General features: G+C 32.4%; 1 protein-coding gene and 1 long non-coding RNA gene across 2 annotated transcripts; one reads left to right on the forward strand and one right to left on the reverse strand.

Moving 5' to 3' along the window:
• Positions 1–10,339: 10,339 nt before the first annotated feature.
• Positions 10,340–17,575, reverse strand: LOC101204596 (serine carboxypeptidase-like 25). The gene is made up of 8 exons (XM_004137236.3): positions 17,101–17,575; positions 13,838–14,041; positions 12,208–12,383; positions 11,712–11,987; positions 11,458–11,594; positions 11,231–11,326; positions 10,850–10,955; positions 10,340–10,735 (listed from the first exon to the last, which is right to left on the reverse strand). Exons 1-8 carry the CDS (start codon positions 17,363–17,365, stop codon positions 10,592–10,594), a joined length of 1,404 nt encoding a protein of 467 aa, XP_004137284.1. The 5' UTR covers positions 17,366–17,575; the 3' UTR covers positions 10,340–10,591.
• Positions 10,566–12,726, forward strand: LOC116403550. The gene is made up of 2 exons (XR_004216351.1): positions 10,566–10,700; positions 12,130–12,726. It is a non-coding gene; the product is annotated as an uncharacterized LOC116403550 (long non-coding RNA).
• Positions 17,576–23,463: the final 5,888 nt, after the last annotated feature.

Consider the following 23,463-nt stretch of genomic DNA (forward strand, 5'->3'; position numbering starts at 1 on the left):
TTCTTTTGCTTATTTTCTTACATATTCTTTTATTCTCGTATTTCCTACCTCAACCTTCTCTAGTGTAGATAAGTAGATATAGTTTAAATGCCTATAAGTAGATATATTTCCAACCTCAAGCTAGTTAACTAAGCTTTATCGCATCAAGGTTGTCGCATGGTGTAATCGCCTAATAATGCAGAAATTTTCCTTTACCCTTTCTTATATACACGTTAGTTCACCTGTCCATCTCACCTCCACTCTAATCCCCTTTTTACAAATTCTCTAGTGTAGATAAGTAGATGTAGTTTAAACATACACTTTATACTGTATAGATAGTTATTTTATAATGACTTGATGATGAGTAAACTCTAGAATTACGCTTTGATATGAATTCCTTGTGTTTGATCCTAGATTATCTAGGAAATCTATTATTTCTCTTACACTTGGGCAAGCAATAGAAAAACCTGTACTCAACGAGAACTTAGTATTTATGTGATGACGAGATACGTAGTGAGCATCGTGCATGCAATGATCATGATCAATGACTCACCATGTCAAATTAAATATGGATGTACAAAACACTGCATACAACACTAAGCTCACAAACAACGAACAAACAAATATTTGCCGTCATTGTCGGAGAATTGATTTTTTAAAATGAGAAAAAGGGTTTCACTTTGATTTTAGGCAAAACACTTGATGTTGGTGAATCACGTGTTCAGTCGATGATCGTGTGAAAAATTCCATGGTACCAGAGTAATCTGATATTACTTGGATTGGCTCAAGGTTGAGTGCATCTTTCAATAAGTGACAAGAGGAACCTCAATCGATGCAAATGAAGCTGAGGACCTTAAATGCCTTAAATCTGAAGTGCTTGATCCATTGAAGTTTAAGAACCTTCTATTAAGGTGTCAAATAAAGTGTCCATGCGGTAAGTTTAGTAAGACATTTATCTTAACTAACTACACGATAAAGGGACCAAGAATATCATTTGAACATTGTAATGAATGGTTGGGAGCATAGGCTTATTGCGATGAACGATCATGATGTAGAGAGTCATGCAGCAAATGAGTTTAGGAAAGACATTGCGGTTAGGATGACTCTGCAGAGCATTAAAAAATGGGAGTATAGTTTTTCCTCACCATGAAATTGAACACTAGGATGCTTTTGTAAAGTATATAGTTTCCTTATATTTACTATAATTCACATCCCTAAATTTTTTAATATTAATTATTTTGTAGGATATTTGTAATTACTTGTACACTTGTAATCATTCTATAGATTTTTTTAGTTCGTGCCTTCTTGCTAGAGTTTTTAATAAGTTAGGAAGAGAGAGTTATGTCACGAAATCAATAGGCTAGTCGAATAGGGTTTTGCACAATGAAACCACCTTGCGAGAAGAGTTCACAGCAAAACGTGTTGGGTGTTTTAGTCTTCTCGCAAGATGTGTTACGCTGAAGGTTTTGATCAGAATGATTAGGGTTTCGGGAAATGTCAACCGTTACATTTTAAAATTCAAATTTAAAGTGCCGCTACATTGAAAATCTAACAGTCGTGTCAGTATGTCACTTCACATTTAAAATGCACGACGCAACAAGTGTGGTGACCCAACCTTAACCACGACTAACTCTGCCTTTATAAACCCTTTTTACACCCTAATCTCAATCTTTTAGATGTATGAATACTTGAATATCTGAAGCTTTCCACCTTTTCCGATCACCTTCTCTAGTGAATCTAGTAAAGTTCTCTTTCCCCTCACCTCTTACATTTTGTTTCATTTTCTTTTCCTCTGTATTAATCATGTATGGGAAACAAGCATTAAAGGAAGCCCTTAAGAAGTACTAAGCAACCATTGCTAAATCAAGTTAGTTCGATGAAGAGGCTAAGAAGACACACTCTGACGATCCTGTATCAGAACAAAGAACGAAAGACAGGTCATTGAAGACAGTGGTGATCAACGGAGTTGAGATTCAATTTTCTGAAGATAAGCCTTGTGATTTGCTCACAATAGTATATGGAGGGATATCAAAGAGAGAAGAAGAAAAGGAAGAGCGAGCAAAGGCAAAAAAAAAAAAGAAAAGGCAGAGAAGGAACAAAGAAAAAGAAAAAAGAAGAAGATATAAAATGAAGCAAAAGCGAAAAGGAAGGGTAGAAGAAGAATGAAGAAGAAGGGAGAAGAACAAAAGAGGAAGTTTGTGAGGAGGCGCGAGAAGAAGACGTAAAAGAGATAGGCACCTCTTCACCAGTGGCAGAAATTGAGTTTGATAGGGTGGCGAAGAAAGCCCAAGAAAAGAAAGAGAAGGTAAGAACAATGCTTTTAAAGATTAAAGTTAAAGCACAAGGCGTTAAGGCCTTCGCTTAAGAGAAAAAGGAACAAGGTGGGTTACTTTGTAAGAAAGGTTATGTGAGAAGACTTTTGAAAGATTGGGTGATTATAGGAATTTCCTAAGTGTTTTAATGGACCACATGAACAGTTTATGTTAAGCATGATTAGTTTAAACTTTAAGATTACACGTGTACCATCAAGAAGCAGAACGTTGGTGACTTATCAAAAGATTAAGGGTGAATAAGCTTGTTTAAGGATTAGTATAAATAAGGTTCTTCAGCCAAATTATTAGTCATGGTTATTCTAAGAATTTGATGAGAAAATTTTAAGTGTTGAAGTGCTGCCAAAGTGCTTACGCAAGAAGTAGAGAAGCCTTAGAAGTTTAAGTAGCTAAGTAGTATGAGTGTTTTCTTTAAAATGTTTATGTTAGTTTTCCTTATAAGTTCTTATTTGATTTGAGTTAATTATTTCTATTCAAATGATTCCTAAAATGAGATTCATATGAAAAGCTTATATAATTTAAAGTATATATTATGTGTTTCAAAGCATGATTTGTTATGAAATTGTGTTCAGACCATTAGTTACTTCATTTTAATGAGCTAATTGTGATGTGCACATACAAGTCAAGGCCACCATGGGGTGTACGGGGCTACATGCTACATATGAGGTGAGACAGTGTGTAGAAGATGAGCATTGCGTCTTAGCTTGAGCAACAAGGACGAATATGTATATTCTCATATGCTGATGATGAAAATGTCATCTTAGTAGTCTAAACGCAGCATGATGAGTCCTTACGTAGAGAAGGATTCAGGATCCTTGGTGAAATGAACGTTTGGTAACTAATGCATGTTTATGTGAGATAAAGCATTTGTGTGAAATGTTATATGAAAAGATGAATTTATGTGATTTGATATGTTTGGCGAAATGATGTTTACAAAATGTATTTTGGAAAAATGTTTTCTTAAAGCCCCACTGATTCTTGTAGACTTATGTTTTAAATTTCATTTTTTAGAAATCAGGCATTAAGGCCTTGTAGAGAAGAACTAAAGAGCTTGCTAGGCAAGAAGAGCTGCCAGACGTTTTACTTTTCAAGCTTAAGAGTTGTACTTTTGTAATTTGTATTAAGTGTTGTAGAATGCATTATTTTTTTTAAGTTAATAAAAGTTTTGGTTTGGTTTACTTCTCTTATGTTAAGTTGTTTTATCGCCTAAAGTATGACTGTAGTTTAAGTTACGTAAAAGAAACCAAGCAATTAATCAAAGCTTATGGGCCTCAAGATTGAGTGTTTTGGTGTTTTAACACGTCAAGATACTCAAGTCACATCGTGTCTCGCAAGACGAGCTAGTAAGTCTACGGGGTGGGGTGTGACATACGAGACGACATCCCAGCACCAACCTTAAGTAGCATAATAGTCATCCATAAGAGTAAGGGCGACAACCAAGAAACTGAAAACAACAAAAGAAGGAAAAACAAAGGTTGCTCACAAGGTGGAGGCTAAAGAAAAAGAACAAGAAGAAGAAGTAGAGGAGGTGGACAAAATAGACAATCCTCTCAAATGTAAGAGACATGGCGAGGAGGAGGCCTCGGGTTCGAAGAGAAAGAAGACCTCTAAGGCCATGAACTCTAAGGACCCATTGCCTCTCGCATCCACCACTCTCCCAACAAACACCCAGATCATCATGCCTTCCAAACCAAACCCAACTCAAAGACCAAGGCCATAATAATCAGCTCACCATTTGACACACCTCCAAAATCCTCCTTGCAAACCCGAAAATCCAAATTCTCTTAATCCAAAACGCCCAAGCTACTGGTTAACCTAATAACCATTCCTTCCTCACCAAATGAAGATTCCACTAAGTGACTTGTTCTGATTGCATATGACCTCATAAAAATCTCCATCTCATCGTAAGAAGAAACTCCTCAAACCTTTTTTGCAAACCCAACAAGTTCTAAAGGTTTAAACCAGAAAATTTTCCAAGACACAATCTCTAACCCACTTGCATTTACAGCTAATTCGTTTAAGGAGTCCAAGGAGGTAGCATCGAGTCTTGTGGTGTCACCAAGAAAAGAAAACATGGAGGAGGCTATTAATGACCCACTCCTCCACAAGGAGAAGGAAAAGATCCCTGAGGTAGCTGGCGAGACAAGCCTCCCCTAACCACCGAAACTAACTAAATAAGCTTCCACTCAAACAGATAAGCTGAAGAGATTGGTGAAGGAAGACGAGAGAGGAGTTGACGAGGATTACATCTTTAAATTCCTTAATCATTATGTGTGTAACCCAATGGAAAAAGAATTGGAAGACATAATTCAATGCGAAAGTAATCTTATAGAGATGCAATTTGCGAAGTCATAAACAATTATGTGATTTGGAACTCAAATGCGATAACGCAAATGCCAACAGTCAGTCACAAATGGATCAACTCAAAGGGGAAGTGACTAAGCTCAAAATACAAAATCAAGAGCTCCATACACAACTTCTACTCATCAAGAAACAAAATGAGGCAATGAAGGAATAAAATGAGACTTTCACTAGTTTGGTTGAGCAACTCGTTGCAAGAAATGACACACAATTCAAAGTGTTACTGAGATATCAGCATCTATCGATGTGTAGTACCATTCTTGTGCCCAAAGTTCCACTGGATGTAATGAGACCCCTTACGTGAAATGACCTTGTGGTCCACACTGTGAGAAATCTTCCTCCACCGCCGTTGCAACCGTAATTTGATGGTGCTTGTATTTTGTATATCTTCTTTTGTAAATTCTACGTTTTACTTATTTAACTTGTATTTTGTGTATTTATGATACTTTCAATACAAGTACAAATTTTTATGCAAGTATTATGCATTTAATCTTTCTTGTCGCAAGCTTTCCTCCTCAAGTTTAAGAACTTTAATTTTGTTTTATGTTTCAATGATAGCATTAGTGAAATAAAGTTTCATTTGTTATTTAGGGGTTAACTTGTTAAGGAAATTTACTTAGGAAACCATTTTAAAGTTTATTAGTCGAGCAAGTTTTACTTCAAACCTCTTTTGTAAGATTTTCTGCGAAAAATCTTATCATTAATTTTTAGTAATGAGGACATGTTGCTCTAAATTTGGGGGTGTGCGAGATCTGAGCTAAAGCTTTTGAAACTACTTGAAAATTTTGTTAAGGGGTTTTAACAAATGTTAAGGCTAAGCCAAAAAGTGTAGAAATTTTAAATTTTTCTTTCATTTGTTTATTCAATTCAAATAACAACACCAATGTTGCCTCCTCTCACCAAAAATAAGAAGCAAAACATCAAAAATAAAATGCTTGAGAATTGAGAATAAGAGGCCATGAGAGTTATAGTTGAAGAGAGGAACAGACTCATAAAGTGTCTATGATTTTCCGTTCAATGCCAAATATATAGTAAATAAATAAATACGCATTATTTGCAAATAAAATGATTCAAAATTCTTTGAAAACTTTAGCCATTTTTAAAATTTGAAAATAAGATTTTTGTAGGGAATGAACAAGGGTATTTTGAGTACTAAACTTTTTGTGTTTTGAACTTAGAAATGTTTTCATAGTAAGAAGTACACGATAGGAGTAGACTCTAAATAACAAATAAAACTAACTCACATTTTGAGAAGTTTTGAAATTCAACGAGGAAGGTGAGTCTCTGAAGAGGAATTGTGCTTAGGGACAAGCATGATTCAGAGTGATGGTTGAGGACAAGCATTATTCTAAATTTGGAGGTGTGATAACTTGTAGAAATACAAGTTATTATCGCCTTTTAGATAGAATAATGAGACCAAAACGAGTAATAAGTGTGTGAAAATACGTAGCTTATGTTGTAAATTCATAATACACTCTACATAAGTATTTATGCTTGTTTCACCCTATTTTCAGTGTCTTGACGCAGAATTATGAATAAAAGAAGAGACTAGTGAATCACAGAGGAACTAGCACAAAGCCTACGCTAGAAATCTTGTCTAGCAAGTACAATTTCTAAGAGAGATCCACATCAGCACGTGAGGAATGTTCACTAGAAGACAAGAATGGTAGTTCGAGTTAATGTGACTTCACCAAGGTTTCGTTCATCGTTGACATGTTCAGAAGAATAGAAGTTTTATGTCGAAAGTTACCTATAAAAGGACTCCATCCATACCAAGAAATGACACGCTTGAATGAGCCAAACCCTGGTGGAAGGTCGACTTTGAGAAAAGTCAAATGTCTGTATGGACCGACCTAAACCCTAGAGAGGGGCAAAAAGGAGTAACCTTTCCGCCGTCTATAAAAGCCTTTCTTCTTATTCTACGGCCAATCTGTAGGTGAAAGCTTAAGGTCTGAGTAGAGAAGATCCCATTTTCCATTTCCTCTAACTTGTAATGTTCATTTCTATACTTTTCACTTTTGTAGTTCTTTGCAATGTATTTGTTCATAATGTACAATGGCCTAAGGCCTACATTCTTCAATATATTGCATGCTTATACCTTTTCAATCCATAACGTCTTTACTATTCATATGTCAATGTGTTATCTGTAGTTTAGGTTTGTGAGAAGTTCTTGATAAAAAGCTTAGCTTGTAACACTTCTCGCGTTAGTTGAGCTATAATTATCATTTGGCCAATGTAAATCGCCAACTACTCGATAGAGAAAATAAAAAGGATATGGCTAACGCGTGCAAGGAGGAGTTTGGAGACAAAGTCCATCTTTGCAAGACAACTTCCATCATTTGTGTTCCAAAATGAGAACAAGTGTGGGTATTTACCTTCGAGAGGTTGTCACCCTTAAAATGGAAGTGCTATATATCTTGTAAGTAAAACCTTCTAGATAAATCTCACTTAACCAAGCTTTATCATTTGCATTCTGAGAGGTGAGCAAGTATGGCGTTTAAGTCACTGAGAGGTGCTCACCTTAATCATAGGCTAGTTAACTAAGCTTTATTGCATCAAGGTTGTCATATGGCATAATCGCCTAATAATGCAAAGATTTTCCTTCACCCTTTCTTACATACAAGTTAGTTCACCTGTCCATCTCACCTCCACCCTAATCTCTCTTTTATAGATTCTCTAGTGTAGATAAGTATTTCTAGTTTAAACTTATACTTTATACTGTATAAATAGTTATTTCACACCGCCTGGATGACGAGTAAACTCTAGAACTAAACTTTGATATCAATTCTCTATGTTCAACATTGGATTACCCAGGAAACCTATTGTTTCGCTTACACTTGGGCAAGTAATACAAAAATTTGTACTAAACGAGGACTTAGTATTTACGTGATGATGAGATATAGTGAGCATTTTTCACGTAGTGGTCATGATCAATAACTCACCATGTAGAATTAGATATAGACATACAGAACACTACATACAACACTGAGTCCATAAACAACGAACAAGTACCCTTGCAAAGGCATCACTTGGTAGTAGTCATTGTCAATTTTCATAGCATGTAGAGCTAGGCAAAAAGAGTCATATTGTTGTCTTAGAAAGTTGTACTTTTGAAGTTGTGTAAAGATTTATAGTCATGCTTAATGTACTTTTGATCCTATACTGATGAAGTCTTTGTTATTTATAAATGAGCTCTCTTCTTGCATTACAATTTGATGATCATTCATTCCGCTTACTAGGCGTTTTATGTGATATCTTGCGAAGAGGTTCACATTGAATGTCTAGGCAATCACGTCTTCCCTTGGTCACATGGAGTGATTTTGGAAATGGGGCATGACATTGTGGTACCTGATGAGTGAAGAACTTGAGAGAGAGATGGAAATTTGAGGAGTGTAAGAGGTTTGGGAAATTATTTGGTGATTAATCATTTTAAGAGAAAATCACATAAGAGTCAAAAGTTTTACACATTTGAAAATTTACCCTTTAAATACACAAAATACATGCAACTATTACATGTCTAACTCACAAAAATCCAATACCTAACATTTCGTTAACTTTTAGTGGGCTTGGTGTCGTCATCATGAGCTTCCATTTAGCCCATTAATGAGTTAGTGAAATTATGTAACAATGCACTATCTCATTGTGGGCTTGGTGTCATCACCATGAGCCTCCACATAGCCCACTAGGAGTTAGTAAGATTATCCAAAACAATGTTGATTTTTTCACTAACTTTAGCTAAAGGGTAAAATAGTTATTTCACCATTCAAGTCAAAGTCAAACTTCGACCAAAAATCAACATTTTAACTTTTTACCATCTTTCCTCCTCGAATAATTTTGATCTCCTGAGCATGAGTTCACATCCATTTTTATGATATTTAAATCACATTTGAATTTGGAGTCGAACAAAGTTTGACCATTTTCATGTGCACCTTTGACTTTTTACAATTTTGACCATGTTCATCATATTTTAGGTTCTGAATATGAATCATCATTCATATTTTTTTATATTTAAATCATATTTAAATATAAAGCTCAATCTCTCAACTGATAACCAATGATATATCACATGCTTGTTGGTTCCCTCTCCTTACATAATTCGAACTATTCAAACTAATCCAACATACTACTCTAACTTCATTCTATATAAGCTTGCAAGGGAATCTAATGGACATATAGATCATGAGCTCCAACGAATCTAATGAACCTATAGATCATGGACTCCAACGATTCGAGATCAACTGGCTAAACTCTTTTATACCGAGCTAATCAACATTCGTTAACTAATGGGTCATTCCACTAAAGTTCGTAGTAGCGCCCCCTCACTATAGATACATTTATGTCCATTTGATATAACCATGATTAGTAAGTTAATCCTTCACAGGTTGTTCATAATCTTGATTGGGTCGAAATACCATTTTACTCCTTAGACTACATCTTACTCTTTAAGTCCCACTAATCCACTATTGAACAATTGTTTTAAGGTCCAACCTACAAACTAAATTTCTCTCGGACCAATAGAAGGGTGGGGCTCCTTGTTCAAGACTTAGATTCAGTCCTTAAGAGAACAACCTATCTTCTAATCTAAAGCAGGTAGGAGCAAGTTTCGCCTTGCAACCTATGTCCCCAACTATCCACCCGATCTTAGCCCTAAAAGGTGAAGCTTATTGGGCCAAAGCTAATGAGCTGCCATCATCTATGCAGATCTAAGGATAATCTCATGTGAACAGGAGTTCATAGTTAGCTCAAAATTAAGATTAAGTTACCTAAGTTATCAATAAACGAGATAATCAATTTTAAACAGTAAACGACATTATAACGTAAAAGTGACTATTTCATGGTTCAGTCTTATGTAAACATTTTACATAGGATACCTCCACTTTCATGTCACGACATGAACGATTCAGGATCAACTCGTTTATACTAACTACAAAACGAATCACATCCATAGTTTCATTGAATAAGGCGCTCAACCTTTATTCATATACTATAGACTATTTAAGCTATATACTCGAACTTGATCCACGTTTATGACTCTACGTAAAATTCAAGTTTACTAAAAAATAGCCTCAAAATTTAGTTTATTAGATTTAAGATTATAGTATTTAATTTTTTAAAAATGACTTTTATTGAATAGAATATGTTACAAACTACCAGTTTTAGGACATAAATTCCAACATAGTATGGTCAACATGATCGTTTAGATTTGAAGCCATTTTCCCATCGTTTAAAAAGAACTACACGATCGTGTGGATATGAGTTAAACGATCACTTATCATGGTCAATACAATCGTTTAAATTTAAAACATTTTCTCATCATTTAAAAAGAACTACACTAGCATATGGATATGATCTAAATGATCGTTTAGCGTTCAACACGATCGTTTAAATTTGAAGCATTTTTTCAATCATTAAAAAGAACTACATGATCGTGTTGATACTACTACAGATCGTGTATCATTACCTACACGATTGCATATCATGATCGTTTAGAAGAAGAATTAGACACGCTCATGTTGTTGATTAATCATGTGTTGACTGAAGCATTTTTGGTATTTTTTGTTGTGAGTCTATGAACTTTTTTCGTTTTTAAATTTTTTTATACAATATAAATATTTTGTCAGGTAATTATATTTAACAAAAAGCACTTCTTAGAAATTGAGCAAAAAAAAAATGACAAATTCACATGCTATTGCCCATTAAGCTTCCATGGTGCAAGGGCCATTTGTCACACTTCGAAAGAAATGCACAATTACATGATAATCCCTTCTTTCATCTACTATACCTCTTTTCTTTTATCCACTTAAATTTCTCATATCCTTTTTCCCTCTTTCCCCAATACACAAACTTGTCAACAGTTTCGAAGAGTTACACATTACATTCAGCAAGTTCTTTGCTCTAAATACCAAAATGAAAATGAGATTTCAAGATTTTGGCAAGGGTTCCCCTTTGAGGAACGATTTGAAAAGCTGAAGAGCAGCTCTTGGTTTAAACAATGGAACTTCATGCCCTGCTCCTCTCACTGTTGCAAAGGTAAGCCCTTCATATACCTCTGTCCAACCTCCCACCTTCATCAAAAACCGTAAAACATTCCACATTATTTTGCATAGAGATTTTGATAATTCTGAATTGGGTATTTTTTTTGTTCATGTTCAACTACATTTTTTTTATATGAAACTGACCTGGTTTTTGACATACCATGGATACCATGGAACTTTTGTACTTAATTTTAGCTGTGAAATGGAATATCTTGTTGCTGTTACAGGCACCACTGAGTCCACATCTCCGCTGAAAATCATTTCAACAAACTTGATCATCGGGTGTTTGATAAAATACCTCAAAGAAATGGAAGATTCTTTTTTGGCTTGATTAGCATGATTTATTGATGGATGTCATATAACATAAAACTTTAGTAACTTCTATGATTTCTTACAAACTATCTGATAACTAAATGTTATGGGGTAAGACTTTTATCATGTGAGATTAGCCCCGTGCATAAATTTATCCGACTATTTAGTGTCAAAGAAAGATGGGGGACAAGCATGTAGAAAGTGACTACTAACCTGAAAACCCAAACTCTCATGCCACCTGATATCAACTCCCTATAAATGGGAAGTATGGATACATCAGTGTCGTTCCAATTTCGGTTCAAGAGTTCACTGCATGAAAGGGAAACATTGGTTGTTTATGTCAATAACGACATACATGGCCATATACAAACTGTCACTTCTCTCTTTCCATAATATGCTCTTTGGTTTCAAAGGAAGTCATCGATGCAACATGGATTTACCTGCAAGCAGTCCATCTGTATGGAATTTTCGTTGTGTTGGCATGAAGAGCTTTTTGAACGTCCGGTCGATTGTAGTATATTTCTGCATATTTCTCAGTACAAGGATCATAGCCTGCCATCTGCCTGAATGCCCGAGTCTATGAAAGCAAAATTAATGACTTAAATCGTCTTTTAATTGCTCTAATCAACATCATCTTTCATTCTCTTTTATTGGTGGATGATTTTTGTTTTACAATATAAACAAAAAGAGATACCAGGTGAGGCAGTCGCATAGTACTCTGGCGGGTTGCAAGACTACCGTCAGAGTTGTTGCAAGGAGGTGCATAAATATTGTATTGATCAATATTTCCAAACTCTTTATCCATGGCATAGGTGTACAAGGACTCACATTCATTCGATTCCTTTTGTCGACTAAAATCACAGATGTTAATGAGCTCGTGGTACGTCTTGTCTGAGATCATGGCATGGCTCCACCAGTACGTTACTGTCCCCAAGTTATCGTAGTAGTTGTCTGTTACGGCATTGCCAACCTACATTTCATTCACATACCCCATTCAAAACCCAATAGCATTCACAATGCAAAATCAGTATAAATTTTCCATGTCAAGTTAAGATTCTCTCCGCTTTTAACCGAGTTAATATGATGTACGTGTGAATGTCTTTATACTGTAGTGTAGTGGATATGAAGTGAATGTGGAGAGAAACATGAAGACACGAGGAAAGGACAACATAAAAAGTTGAGGAAGTTACCATAATTCCCTTGAGATGAATAGGGTGGGAGGACTTTGCATTGTAGGCCAAGATTTCTCTGGCAAGCTGAGGAACATAATGGCCAGCATAGCTTTCACCTGTTATAAAAATGTCGCGGGTCTTGTACCAAGGGAAACGGTCGAGCCATCGTACAAGAAACTCTAAGGAGTCCTTTGCTGAAATAATGTTTATGATCAGTCACCCGTCCATCCATCCAGGTACATATAATTCAAAAAGCCAGGTTGGACCAAAAAGCTAACTCATTACTTTTGCTTTCAAAAAGAAAGTATGCCGAGTGTTTTCCATTATGCGTTCAACAAAATGCATGAAAATTTATTACTATGGTTCTTAAAAACTATTTTTCCTTTTTGCTTTTACTATATGAAATGGATATGTAAATAAAAAAAAAAATGTGATGAAATGATCCGGGGTGAAGCAAAGTAGCGAGGATTTGATAAAAGGTTGTCAACTATTTAAATATATAACAATAATTTATTGAAACGTTTTTTTTTAATGAAATGCATGGTGAAGATGGCATAAACCGCCGTAGATCCAAGAATTTTATATAGGGGCACTAGACACTATATAATAAACACACTAAAAAATGTTTTAAAATATTTTAACGTTTCACTTATACTCTAATAACATTCACTGCAATTGTAGCAATAAAGAAATATCGACAATTTTCACATGATTTTCTGTGATGTAAATATGTGAATTAAAAAATTGCATAAAGAAAATAATGTTTGAATCACGACTTTATTGCATTTCTTTTTCTAAATATTTCTTAGAATAAAGGCTAGGAAATAATATATTTCTTTGATTATATTTCTTTTAGGAAATTAAATTATATCTACTTGTGCAATAAACAAACTCTTAAAGCAAATTTACTTATGTATCTCTAACAATGATAATGTAACACTTCAAAATTAATATTAAAATACAAAATCAATAATGTGAGGGGACATGCCCTTAGTCGCTTAATAAATCCTGCCTATAAATTCATTTTATTTATTTATTGATTAAAATAACCATTTCATTTCAAAAATAAAATTGGTTAAATTTGTTTAAAATTTTGGTCCTAATCAGGTTTGAAAGGTGAATGTCAACAATAAATAAATAAATTATATATATATATATATATAATTATTGAAAGTTGGAAAATTCAATTGCAACTTTTATATATATATATAATTATTGAAAGTTGGAAAATTCAATTGCAACTATCACCATTCTTCAACAGTGTTTGTCGTACAATTGGAGGTAGGAGGATTTTGAATGAGATTAAATCTCATGTTCACAAGTACTCATTCATGCTTAATTAGTTCATTGAGTTGAGCTCATGTTAGTGTGGTTTTCACAATTTATCCCTACATATATATTGAGATCTTTTAAAATGTTTGTCTTAATTTTAGTATTCATTATAAACTAATACATATATGGTTGATTATAGTGAATCAATATACTAGTTGGTAGTATCTACTATAAACATAACTCAAGAGTTTCAACGAATATATGACTTGCATGCTTCAGATACTTTAGTCACATTTCTACGGTTTGTTGTAATGTAATGAAAATATTAGTTCAACAAATACGCAAACTATATACGAGAAAGAAAAAAGGAGGTTACCAGTACGACGATCACCGGTGTCAAGTAGGTCCAAGGAGCGATTGGTGTAGGAGAACCCAACACCAGCTGGAGTTTCGAGGAATAGGAGGTTGGCGAGGGAGTTCCAAGAGAACTTATTGGGTACTAAGCCCGAGGCCATCTTGTTGATTCTAAAGGGACCAATCTCTTCTGAAGCTCCATACGCAATGGAGGAGCAACCCGGACCTAACGATTAATTGACCCAAATGCATTTCAATAATAATATTAAATAATTATAATCTAGTTTCATAACGGTTTTGTTTAGTGGTTTTGAATTTTAAAATTAAGCGATAGTTACAAGTATATAGATATTTTAAAAAATTTACAAATATAACAAAATTTATCAAATTCTATAAATGATATAAGTCTATCACTAATAGACCATACGAATTTTTAAATTTGTCCAATTTCGATCCTTCGACCTCTAAGTTCGATACATTATAGTCTACAAACTTTGAACGTATATCTATTTTAATCCCTAAATTTGAGAAAAAAAATCAAGACAAGAGGAGATCTTTTAGCGGCTATTATTTTTTCATTTAATATTTATTTGTCTGTCAATTAACTTATATAACATGAAATCATATGCTATAATTACATATGAATACCTACGTTAACTTGGTAAGAGCAAATTAAAGATAAGAATTGACCTAACTACTTTTAAATATTTTGAATATTTAGAAGTGTTTGAGCTTTCAAGTTTAAGTTAGGTGCAGTTGATTATCGTAGCTCGTTTCGTGTTTGAACTCTTTAAGAATTAGTATTTCTAACTATCATAAACTTTAATTAACTATATATTACTATTTCAAATTCTTCTGTTTACTTTATTCTTGTTCTACTAACTAAAATAATATGCATTACAAAAACACATACTATTATAATTTAAATTAAAATATTTCAGAATTCTAAACATAAACTATTGTATAATCACTCATTATAGTTGATGACCAACTTAATACTCCAAACATCCCTTAATCACTAATAAACAAAAATATTCAAAAGCACACTAATCAATCTTTGAAAGATAAGATCATAGCAAATACTTTGAAAAGTTGAAAAACTTAAAATGAAACCAAGTTAAAAAGAAGTTGATTAACAAAATGTAATTAATTAATTTAAAAACTGGGTTTTGAAGTTGATGGAGAATAAGAAGAAAAGAAAGAGAGATAATAAGATGAGGTTGAGGGAAAAAGATAGAGAGGGATAGACAATGGCATTGATGGTTAGCTCCCAATACATAGCTGACAATATGACCTAACACACAATATATAAATTGGCAGCTGCCTCTGTCCTTTTATTCATTATTAGGAGGCCCTCTTTCACTCCCACTTTCCACCAAGACATCTACAATATTCAACTAATATATCTACTAATCCCAAGTCTTTATTGATCCATTTCAAAACAAGACATTAAATGATATACATTTATGCATTAGAAGATCTTTTTCCGACGCTTTTTCATATATCTCTCGACGATTATGTGCGTCAAGAGATCTTCCTTTTCTTTTAAACTACAATTAACTAAGACTTATTTCTCAAATCTTTTTACTATTTTATATATAATTATTGAAGTTTAACCAAAGTCCCACATTAAATGATAAAAAGAAAGTTATGATATACAGGTAAGGGAGGGCTTTGTGTTAAAATCAAAAGCAAAGGGGTTGAAGGATGTACACTTAGAATGGATAATATGTTTGTAAGTGTGTAGATATTTTTGGTTTAAAAAAGATATTATTAAGAAAAGGAAAGAAGTATTATTAGTTTATATCATAGGTGTGTGTATTCGGTATTTGGTATGTGGTTTGCTTTGTACAGTACAGTGTAAGGGTGGTTGGGATCATGATTCCAAGGCAGACAGTAGGGCATTCAAGTGTTTCAACTTTGAAGCTTTTCTATCCATCTCTTTGGTTCATTTAGAGCTCTTTCTCTCTCTGAACCTAGTTTTTTAGGGCCCCTTATCCTTCTTTAAAAGAAAAAAAAAAGAAATAATAATAAGTCATAAATAACACAACCATGGATGAGTTATTGACTGCGTCTTTCCTTGTCCTTCTACTGCAAGAACGCAGTGGATATATAAAACTAACTACACACCTAAGTAAATAAATAAATAATCTTTAATGAAATGCCATCTCATTTTCAAAGCAGCAATTAAGTTTTTATGGTTCCAAGAATTTCTTCTTTTTCTTTTCTTGCTTCTCGTGGATGTTATTATATCATGTCGGCAACCTAAAATTAAATTCAAACGTTGGAGGAAGCCAGTGATAATTAATGGTGTTTATAATTGAGTGAAAAAAAAACAAAAAGAAAATTTAGAATTTAGTTAGATATAAGGTTTTGAATCTGTAGTTTTCTTTTAACCAAAATTTAATAGATGAAAAGTAAATATTGAAATTTGGATTATGCATGGTAAGTGTTCTAACTTATGAAAATTTTGAAGTATAAAAATAGTAAAGAAAGAGAAGAAAGAATAAAGAGATAAATATAAAGGGAAATATTGAAAATAGTAGGGTGAGGAAAAAGACAAATGCAAATCATGTTACTCAAAACCACCCGATGTAACAGTTCCCACCTCTTTTTTTATTTCATTCTTGCTCTTAGTCTTTCCCCACCATTCAAAATCAAAGCAATTGTACCGTACAACAAATTCAACAAATTCCAGCAGTAGGATGAAAATAAAAAAAGAGTCCAATTTCACGGTAAATATTTCAACTTTTTACCATTCATTAACTGTTTCGATAAATCTATTCACGTCTACCTCATATCTAACTTTTGAAGACTATGAGTCTCCTTTATTTTTTCAACGTGTAACTTTGAATGTATCTCTTTTCATTATATGTATGTACACAAATAACATTTTTTTTCTTTTTTTGTCTGATTTAAGTGTATACAAAACATTCATTTTCTTAAATCTCTTACCCTTTTTTTTTATCTATTGTTTCATCAACAATAATTAAACTATATTTTGACAATTAAACTTATTCCACCATGTTCATCAATTGACTTTCAAGTTTAAGTTTTGTTGGCTATATATTATTTTAGGAGCGTTTTTAAAATGAAGTCGAAATTTGAGTGTGAATAACTCACTATCTTTTACTTAAAAGAAAAAATCCAAATAATAGTAAATAAAGTAGTAAGAGAAGGTTTCAAAATAATAGAAAACTTGGTAATAATTAGAAAAATGAATATAAAGTAATGAAATGAAAAGGTAAATGGAATATATTGTTGTTAGTGATGAGTGAGACTGACCTCCGTTGAGCCAAATGACGAGGGGTTTGGAGAGTGGTTGGATAGAGGCTTCAGTCAGCCAATAGAAGAGGGCTCGACCGGCCTCCCGGTTCACCGTCACATAGCCGGAGAACTGCTCGAAAGACACCTTCGGCTGCCCCGGAAGGACCCATATTCTATCAGCCGCCGCTCCGTCTTCTGGTTGGCTTCCGGCTTGGGTCGGAGAAATGATGATTACTAGGAGGAAAAAGGCGGTGAGTGTGAAGTAGATCTGAGAGTTTGCCATGGCGGCCGGCGACCGCGGTGTGAGGACGGCGGAGGAAACGAAACTTAAAATTTATTTGATCTTATTTTTATTTTTTGGGCTTATTGTGCTTTGGTTTGCTGGTGATTTTGGTTTGATGGGGAAGACTATGATTTTCAGTGTGGATTAAATAGAGGGGGAGAGAGAAGGAGAATGATATTTCGCCATTTTTGGGCAACAGTTATAAAGTTGGATAATTTCATTTTATTTTATTTTATAATTATTGTTCTTATTTTATTTTCTGTTTTGTTTTTGTTTTTGGGACTAAGGAACTGTTGAAAAGAAAATATGGGCTGTTTTTGTTGAAAAATGATGATGCTTGGGATTTATGATGAGTAAAGATTACAAATTCAAATTTGTATTTGTTTTGGTTTTATTGGAATATTCAATTCAAATAGGATATACATTTCATCATACACTATACTACTAATATACACTTGATACATTACTAATATACACTTGATACATTACTGATATCCATGTTGATATACACTTAATACATACTTCATACATTTGTGATACAGTCAAGTATATCAAGTGTATATTGATACATTACTGATATCCATGTTGATATAAACTTGATACATACTTCATACATTTGTGATACAGTCGCTATACTACTGATATAAACTTGATATGTTACTGATATCCACGTTGATACACGATATACAATTTATTCACGTTTGATACACAAACTTGATATACTAAAAATTTGGATTTATGATAGAAGACTTCAAACTTTGTTAAGTAATTGGAAAAATAAAAAATATATATTTATTGTAAAATTATAAACTACACGTGTACTTTTATAATTCAAACTAAAATAATCTATATCATAAACACAAATTACTAACCCAACTACAATAACTCACTTCTTGTCCTCAAATGTCCCTTGGAAAAACTGTTTCACGCTTTTTTGGCCCCTAAAGTTGATAAAGATCAACTTATATATTTACAAAAATGTCAGGTCGTTTTATTTACCAAATGTCATTATAGGAATACTTTGTCGATTTCAACGTCTATTTATATAAATATCGGCATTAGTTGTATCAAGTATATATATTCGATGTATCAAATACATATCGAGTGAATTAGGTATATGATCACTTGGATTGAACTTTTTTTTTTTTATCGTATTTGTAAAATGGAAAAAGTGTGTGACAAATTTATAAATTCCTAAACGTAAATTGTATCCACCACAATTTGTTAAGGGGCATTTTTAATAATAGTAAAATACATTAAAAAATTTATAAGCTATAGCAAAAATTTGAATTCTATCACGACAGCATATCAATGCCTACCCGTAAATATTTTATAAAATCTACAATTTTTAAAAAATTTCTAATTGTTAATATTATTATTTTTTTTCTTTTTATAGCATAAGAGAATACTTTTTGAAAGTGTTCACAAAAAATGGTGTTTTTTAAAATCTAAAGTAGTTGGAAATTGACATTCCAAAAAATAAAAGTATAATGTTTTTTAAGTGAAAAAATTTATTTAAAATCGCTAAGTGAATTTCTAGACACTTGAGATTTAATATTGAGTACTAGCAAGTACTTGAACCTCTTAAAATTTGATATGAAAATTGTTCAGTACTGAGTTCTCTTCTTTAATTTTCTTTTTCTCTTTTTGGTTTAATGTATTGAGACAAAGGTTTAATATATGGTTATGATAGTGAATGAAAATTAGTGTTAAGTAGTTCCTATTTTCATAGAATGTAATTTGTTTTGAAAATTTTGGATATCTCAAAATCATGCACATGTATCATGAATTTGTTACAAACCTATATTTATTTTCGAGTTTTCAACCATATTCGAACACTTACTAACTCATCCACATATAATTTTCTTTTTGTTAAAAATAAAACATATATCTCTATGCATTTCATCTATCCATAAATCACAAAATTTGTTATGGGACAAAATTTTCTTTTCATATATATATATAAAAGAAATAAATAAATGTGTTTTTATTAGTCTATTATGTTTTGAAATTTTCCTATTTATTGGTTATAAACACAATTTTCCCAAACCAACTCACCCTTACAAAGTTTGAATTACATATTTATTTACTTTGATGATCCAAATTATGATATAAATATTTGTCTAAATTCGTATTAATGAGGCTAAGAGAATTGGTAGTTCAAATTTTCAAATTTTTGTTGTGAATAATTTATAGGACTACACAAGTTGTCAACAAATATTACTAGATTAAGTTCAAAAATGTTTGATCGAATTGACTTAGAGAAAAAAAAATTAGTTAAACTATTTTGATAAAGAAAAATTGTTTAAAGTATACTTTAAAATCCTAATTTTTGAGTGTTTTGTTTAAGGGATTCAAAATTTTGAAAATGATTGAAAGATACGTGGTAGGGGTGTTTGTGGTTCGGTTTGAAGCTAAAACCGCACCAAACCACAAAATAAATAAATAAATAATCTTATTTGAAATCGAATCGAACCGCTCATTTGTGCCAAACCGAATGGAAATCGAACCACATAGGCATAAATAAAACTGAATCAAAATCGAACTGCTTATACAAAGTTACAAACATTGAAATTTCAAAATTACAATTATAGATGTTTCAAACATTAAAATTTGAAAATCCATCAAAAGATAGAAGTTTCAAAATTCACCTAAGATAAATATAAGTTCTACAGTCATACAAACTTCGTCAAAACAACTTGTCTTAATTTACGTTTTAATTATGTCATTCTTCTCCTTCTCATTACTCTCATTGATTTTTGCCTCTATAACCGGTTTGAAGTCTAAAACAAATCTTATTATTAACATATTTTTTATATATCTGTATATATTATTTTTATATATATTTATTTTTTTAAAATAAAGCAATTTGGTTCGATTTAAGGGATTTGATGTCGCAACATCTGCATGTTCAAAAGAGATTTCTAGGAAAAGTTATGTTTTCAAGCATGATTTATAATGTTAAAGATTGATTTGATGACTGTGATTTAAATACTATGTTTCTTTGAGATGATGCTAACTTTTATGTTCACATAAAGAGTCAAGGCCACCATGGAGTGTACCGGCTACTGGTGATAACAAGTTAGCTTATGTGTTGAAAGAAGCGTATAAAGCTTAGCAGTCCGAGTAACAAGGACGAATATGTATGTTCTCAAATGCTATTGATGCAGTAGTCTAAACGCAAGATAATGAGACCAAGCGTAGAGAATGATTTAGGATCTTTGGCAAAATGAAATGATTTGTTAAGCATAAAGAAAGGTTTATGCGAAATGAAATGATTTGTCGGTATGTTTAAATAATTTGATATTATTTTTGTGAAATGATTATGAAAAGGTATTACGAAAGGTTTTCATAAAACTTTACTAAGTCTTTTAAACTTACATTTTAAAAATCTTGTTTTAAGGATCAGACGTTTAGGCCAAGTAGAGAAGAAAGTTGAAGGATTTGCGATGAGGTGATTCAAGGCATTTTAGAAATGGTTAAGCCTTAATTATTTGGTCAAATTATTGTAATAATGTATGAAACGTCTGCTATGAATAAAGTTTACGTTTTGTTTTGTATTTACTTTGGTTGGCGTTTCTTTGGTCTCTATTGCGTTTTGAGTGTTAATAGTTTAAAAGGAGTTGAGAATAAGATTTTGTGATAAGAAAATTTCAAGGTTGTAACAAACTCGCATCTTATTCCTACTACTTCAGCTTTATCGTCGCAGTACAGTTTGGGGTATGACACAAACTTTGTTGCATTGTTTTTCTAAATATTTGTTAGATAGCAAATGACCTAAATATTTGTTAGATAGCAAATGACGATTGGAAAATAAGTTAGGGTTTTATCTTATTTAGGTTTTTTTTCTTCCGTTAAAAAATTTTCCTTTTATGAAATTATTAAAATGTGAGAATAAAATTGAAATTTAGAGTTTTTGGAGAAAAAAATTATTGATATTTGAAATAAAATTTATTTGGTAAAACTATTTGCAAAATGCAAACCTATGACTCAATAGTTATGAAGTGGTGACAGCACTGCACTACAACCATACCTTATTTAAAATAAAACATTATTTAATATATATTGTAATATCACCTTTCATAATTAATATTAAAATACAAAAACTGATACGGTGAGAGGGCCACGTGCCTTCGCTGGCCCCTACATAAATCGCCGGTGGTTTAGATATTGGTCCACGATCTTGTACCAAATATAAACAATATTGGTACATGATCTTGTACTAAATATAAATGATCTTTGTACACGATTGTGAACCAAGATCATTTAGATTTGGTACACGATCGTTTAAATTTTGGTAAGCGATCGTGTATCATTTCCTACGCGATTGTGTATCATAATCGTTTAGTAGAAGAATTACATGCGTGCATGTGACTAGTGTTGATACTACCTACACGATCGTGTATTATTTCTTATATGACCGCGTATCATGATAGTTTAGAAAAAAAATTACACACACGTGTGTGGTCGATATTGATACTACCTACACGATCATATATAATTTTCTACACGACCGTGTACTATTTTCTACACGATCGCGTATCATTTCATACATGATCGTATAAAATCGTGCATTATGATCATTTAGAAAAATAATTACACGCTCATGTATGATCGATTAATCGCGTGTTGATTGAGACATTTTTGGTATTTTTCATTGTGGGCCTGTGGGCTTCTTACGTTTTCAAAATTGTTCTATACAGTGTAAATATTTTATCGGTTTGTTATATTTTTTTAAAAAACTTTGTTGAAAAACTAAATGTATTAAATTAATTAATTTTCATAAATATAAAAAAACACAAAAAAAATTTATGGCACGTATAACAAATAACAAACCCTATGAAATTGGCCATTTTTAAAAAAATATTTCAAGTTTGCCCGTGCTTTTGAATTTCGCATGGCTTCGATTTCTTCGTTCTCTTGTTTTTCTACAATTTTTATTTTATACTTTTTTTGAAGTCATGATCATTGTTCTACAATTATTATTATTCTTTTTCATTATACTTAAGCTATTATTATTTTTTTCAATGTGTCGTGGATAGAGACGAACAACATGATCGTTTACTAATGGGCTTTTCAAAACCATTGTTTATCATGAAGTACACGATAGTGTCTCATAAACTACACAGTAGTGTATCATGATCTACATGATCGTTTACTAGGACTTTTCAAAAACATTGTTGATCATGAACCACTTGATCGTGTATCATGAGCTACACACAATCGTGTATAATAAACTACACACAATCGTGTATCACCATATGCACAATCGTTTACTAGGACTTTTTCAAAACCATCGTTTATCATGAACTAACAATTGTGTATCATGAACTAACAATTATATATCATGAACTATGCGATCGTGTATCATTTTCTACACGATCATATATCATTTCCTACATTATCGCGTATCCTGATCATTTAGAAGAAGAACTACATGCGCGTGTGTGTTCGATTAACCGTGTGTTGACTAAGGCATTTTTGGTATTTTCCATTGTAGGCCTGTGGGCCTTTTCCATTTTCAACATTGTTTATATAGTGTAAATATTTTGCTCGTATATTATATTTTGTAAAAGACCTCATTCATGAAGTTATAAATACTCTTTTCATGTTCCTTTAATTATATATATATATTAGACTTGTACATATCTTGTGTTTATATATATATTCATGGCATTTTCTTTGTTAGCAATTTAATGATTTTAAAATATACTTAAAAATAAAAGGTTTATTCATAAATACAACAAATCGACAAAATATTTATTGTCTGTGTAACAAAATAAACAAACCTAATGGCCATTTTTTTAAATATTCCATGTTTGCCTTTCTTTTTATCATCTTTCATCTCTTCCTTTTCTATGTTTTTTTTTTCCATTGTCTTTTTCTGTCAATTTTGTAAAAATATGTTCGTTTGCCTTCCTTTCCATCTTCTTTTTTCTATAACTAAGCGATCGTGTATCATTTTCAACATGATCGTACACGATCGCATATCATGATTGTTTAAAAGAAGAATTACACGTTACTATCTACACGATCATGTATCATTTACTACACGTTTGTGTATCATTTTCTTCACGATTATGTATCATTTCCTACAT

The sequence above is a fragment of the Cucumis sativus genome, chromosome 4 (genome assembly GCF_000004075.3).
Source record: "Cucumis sativus cultivar 9930 chromosome 4, Cucumber_9930_V3, whole genome shotgun sequence".
NCBI lineage: Eukaryota > Viridiplantae > Streptophyta > Magnoliopsida > Cucurbitales > Cucurbitaceae > Cucumis > Cucumis sativus.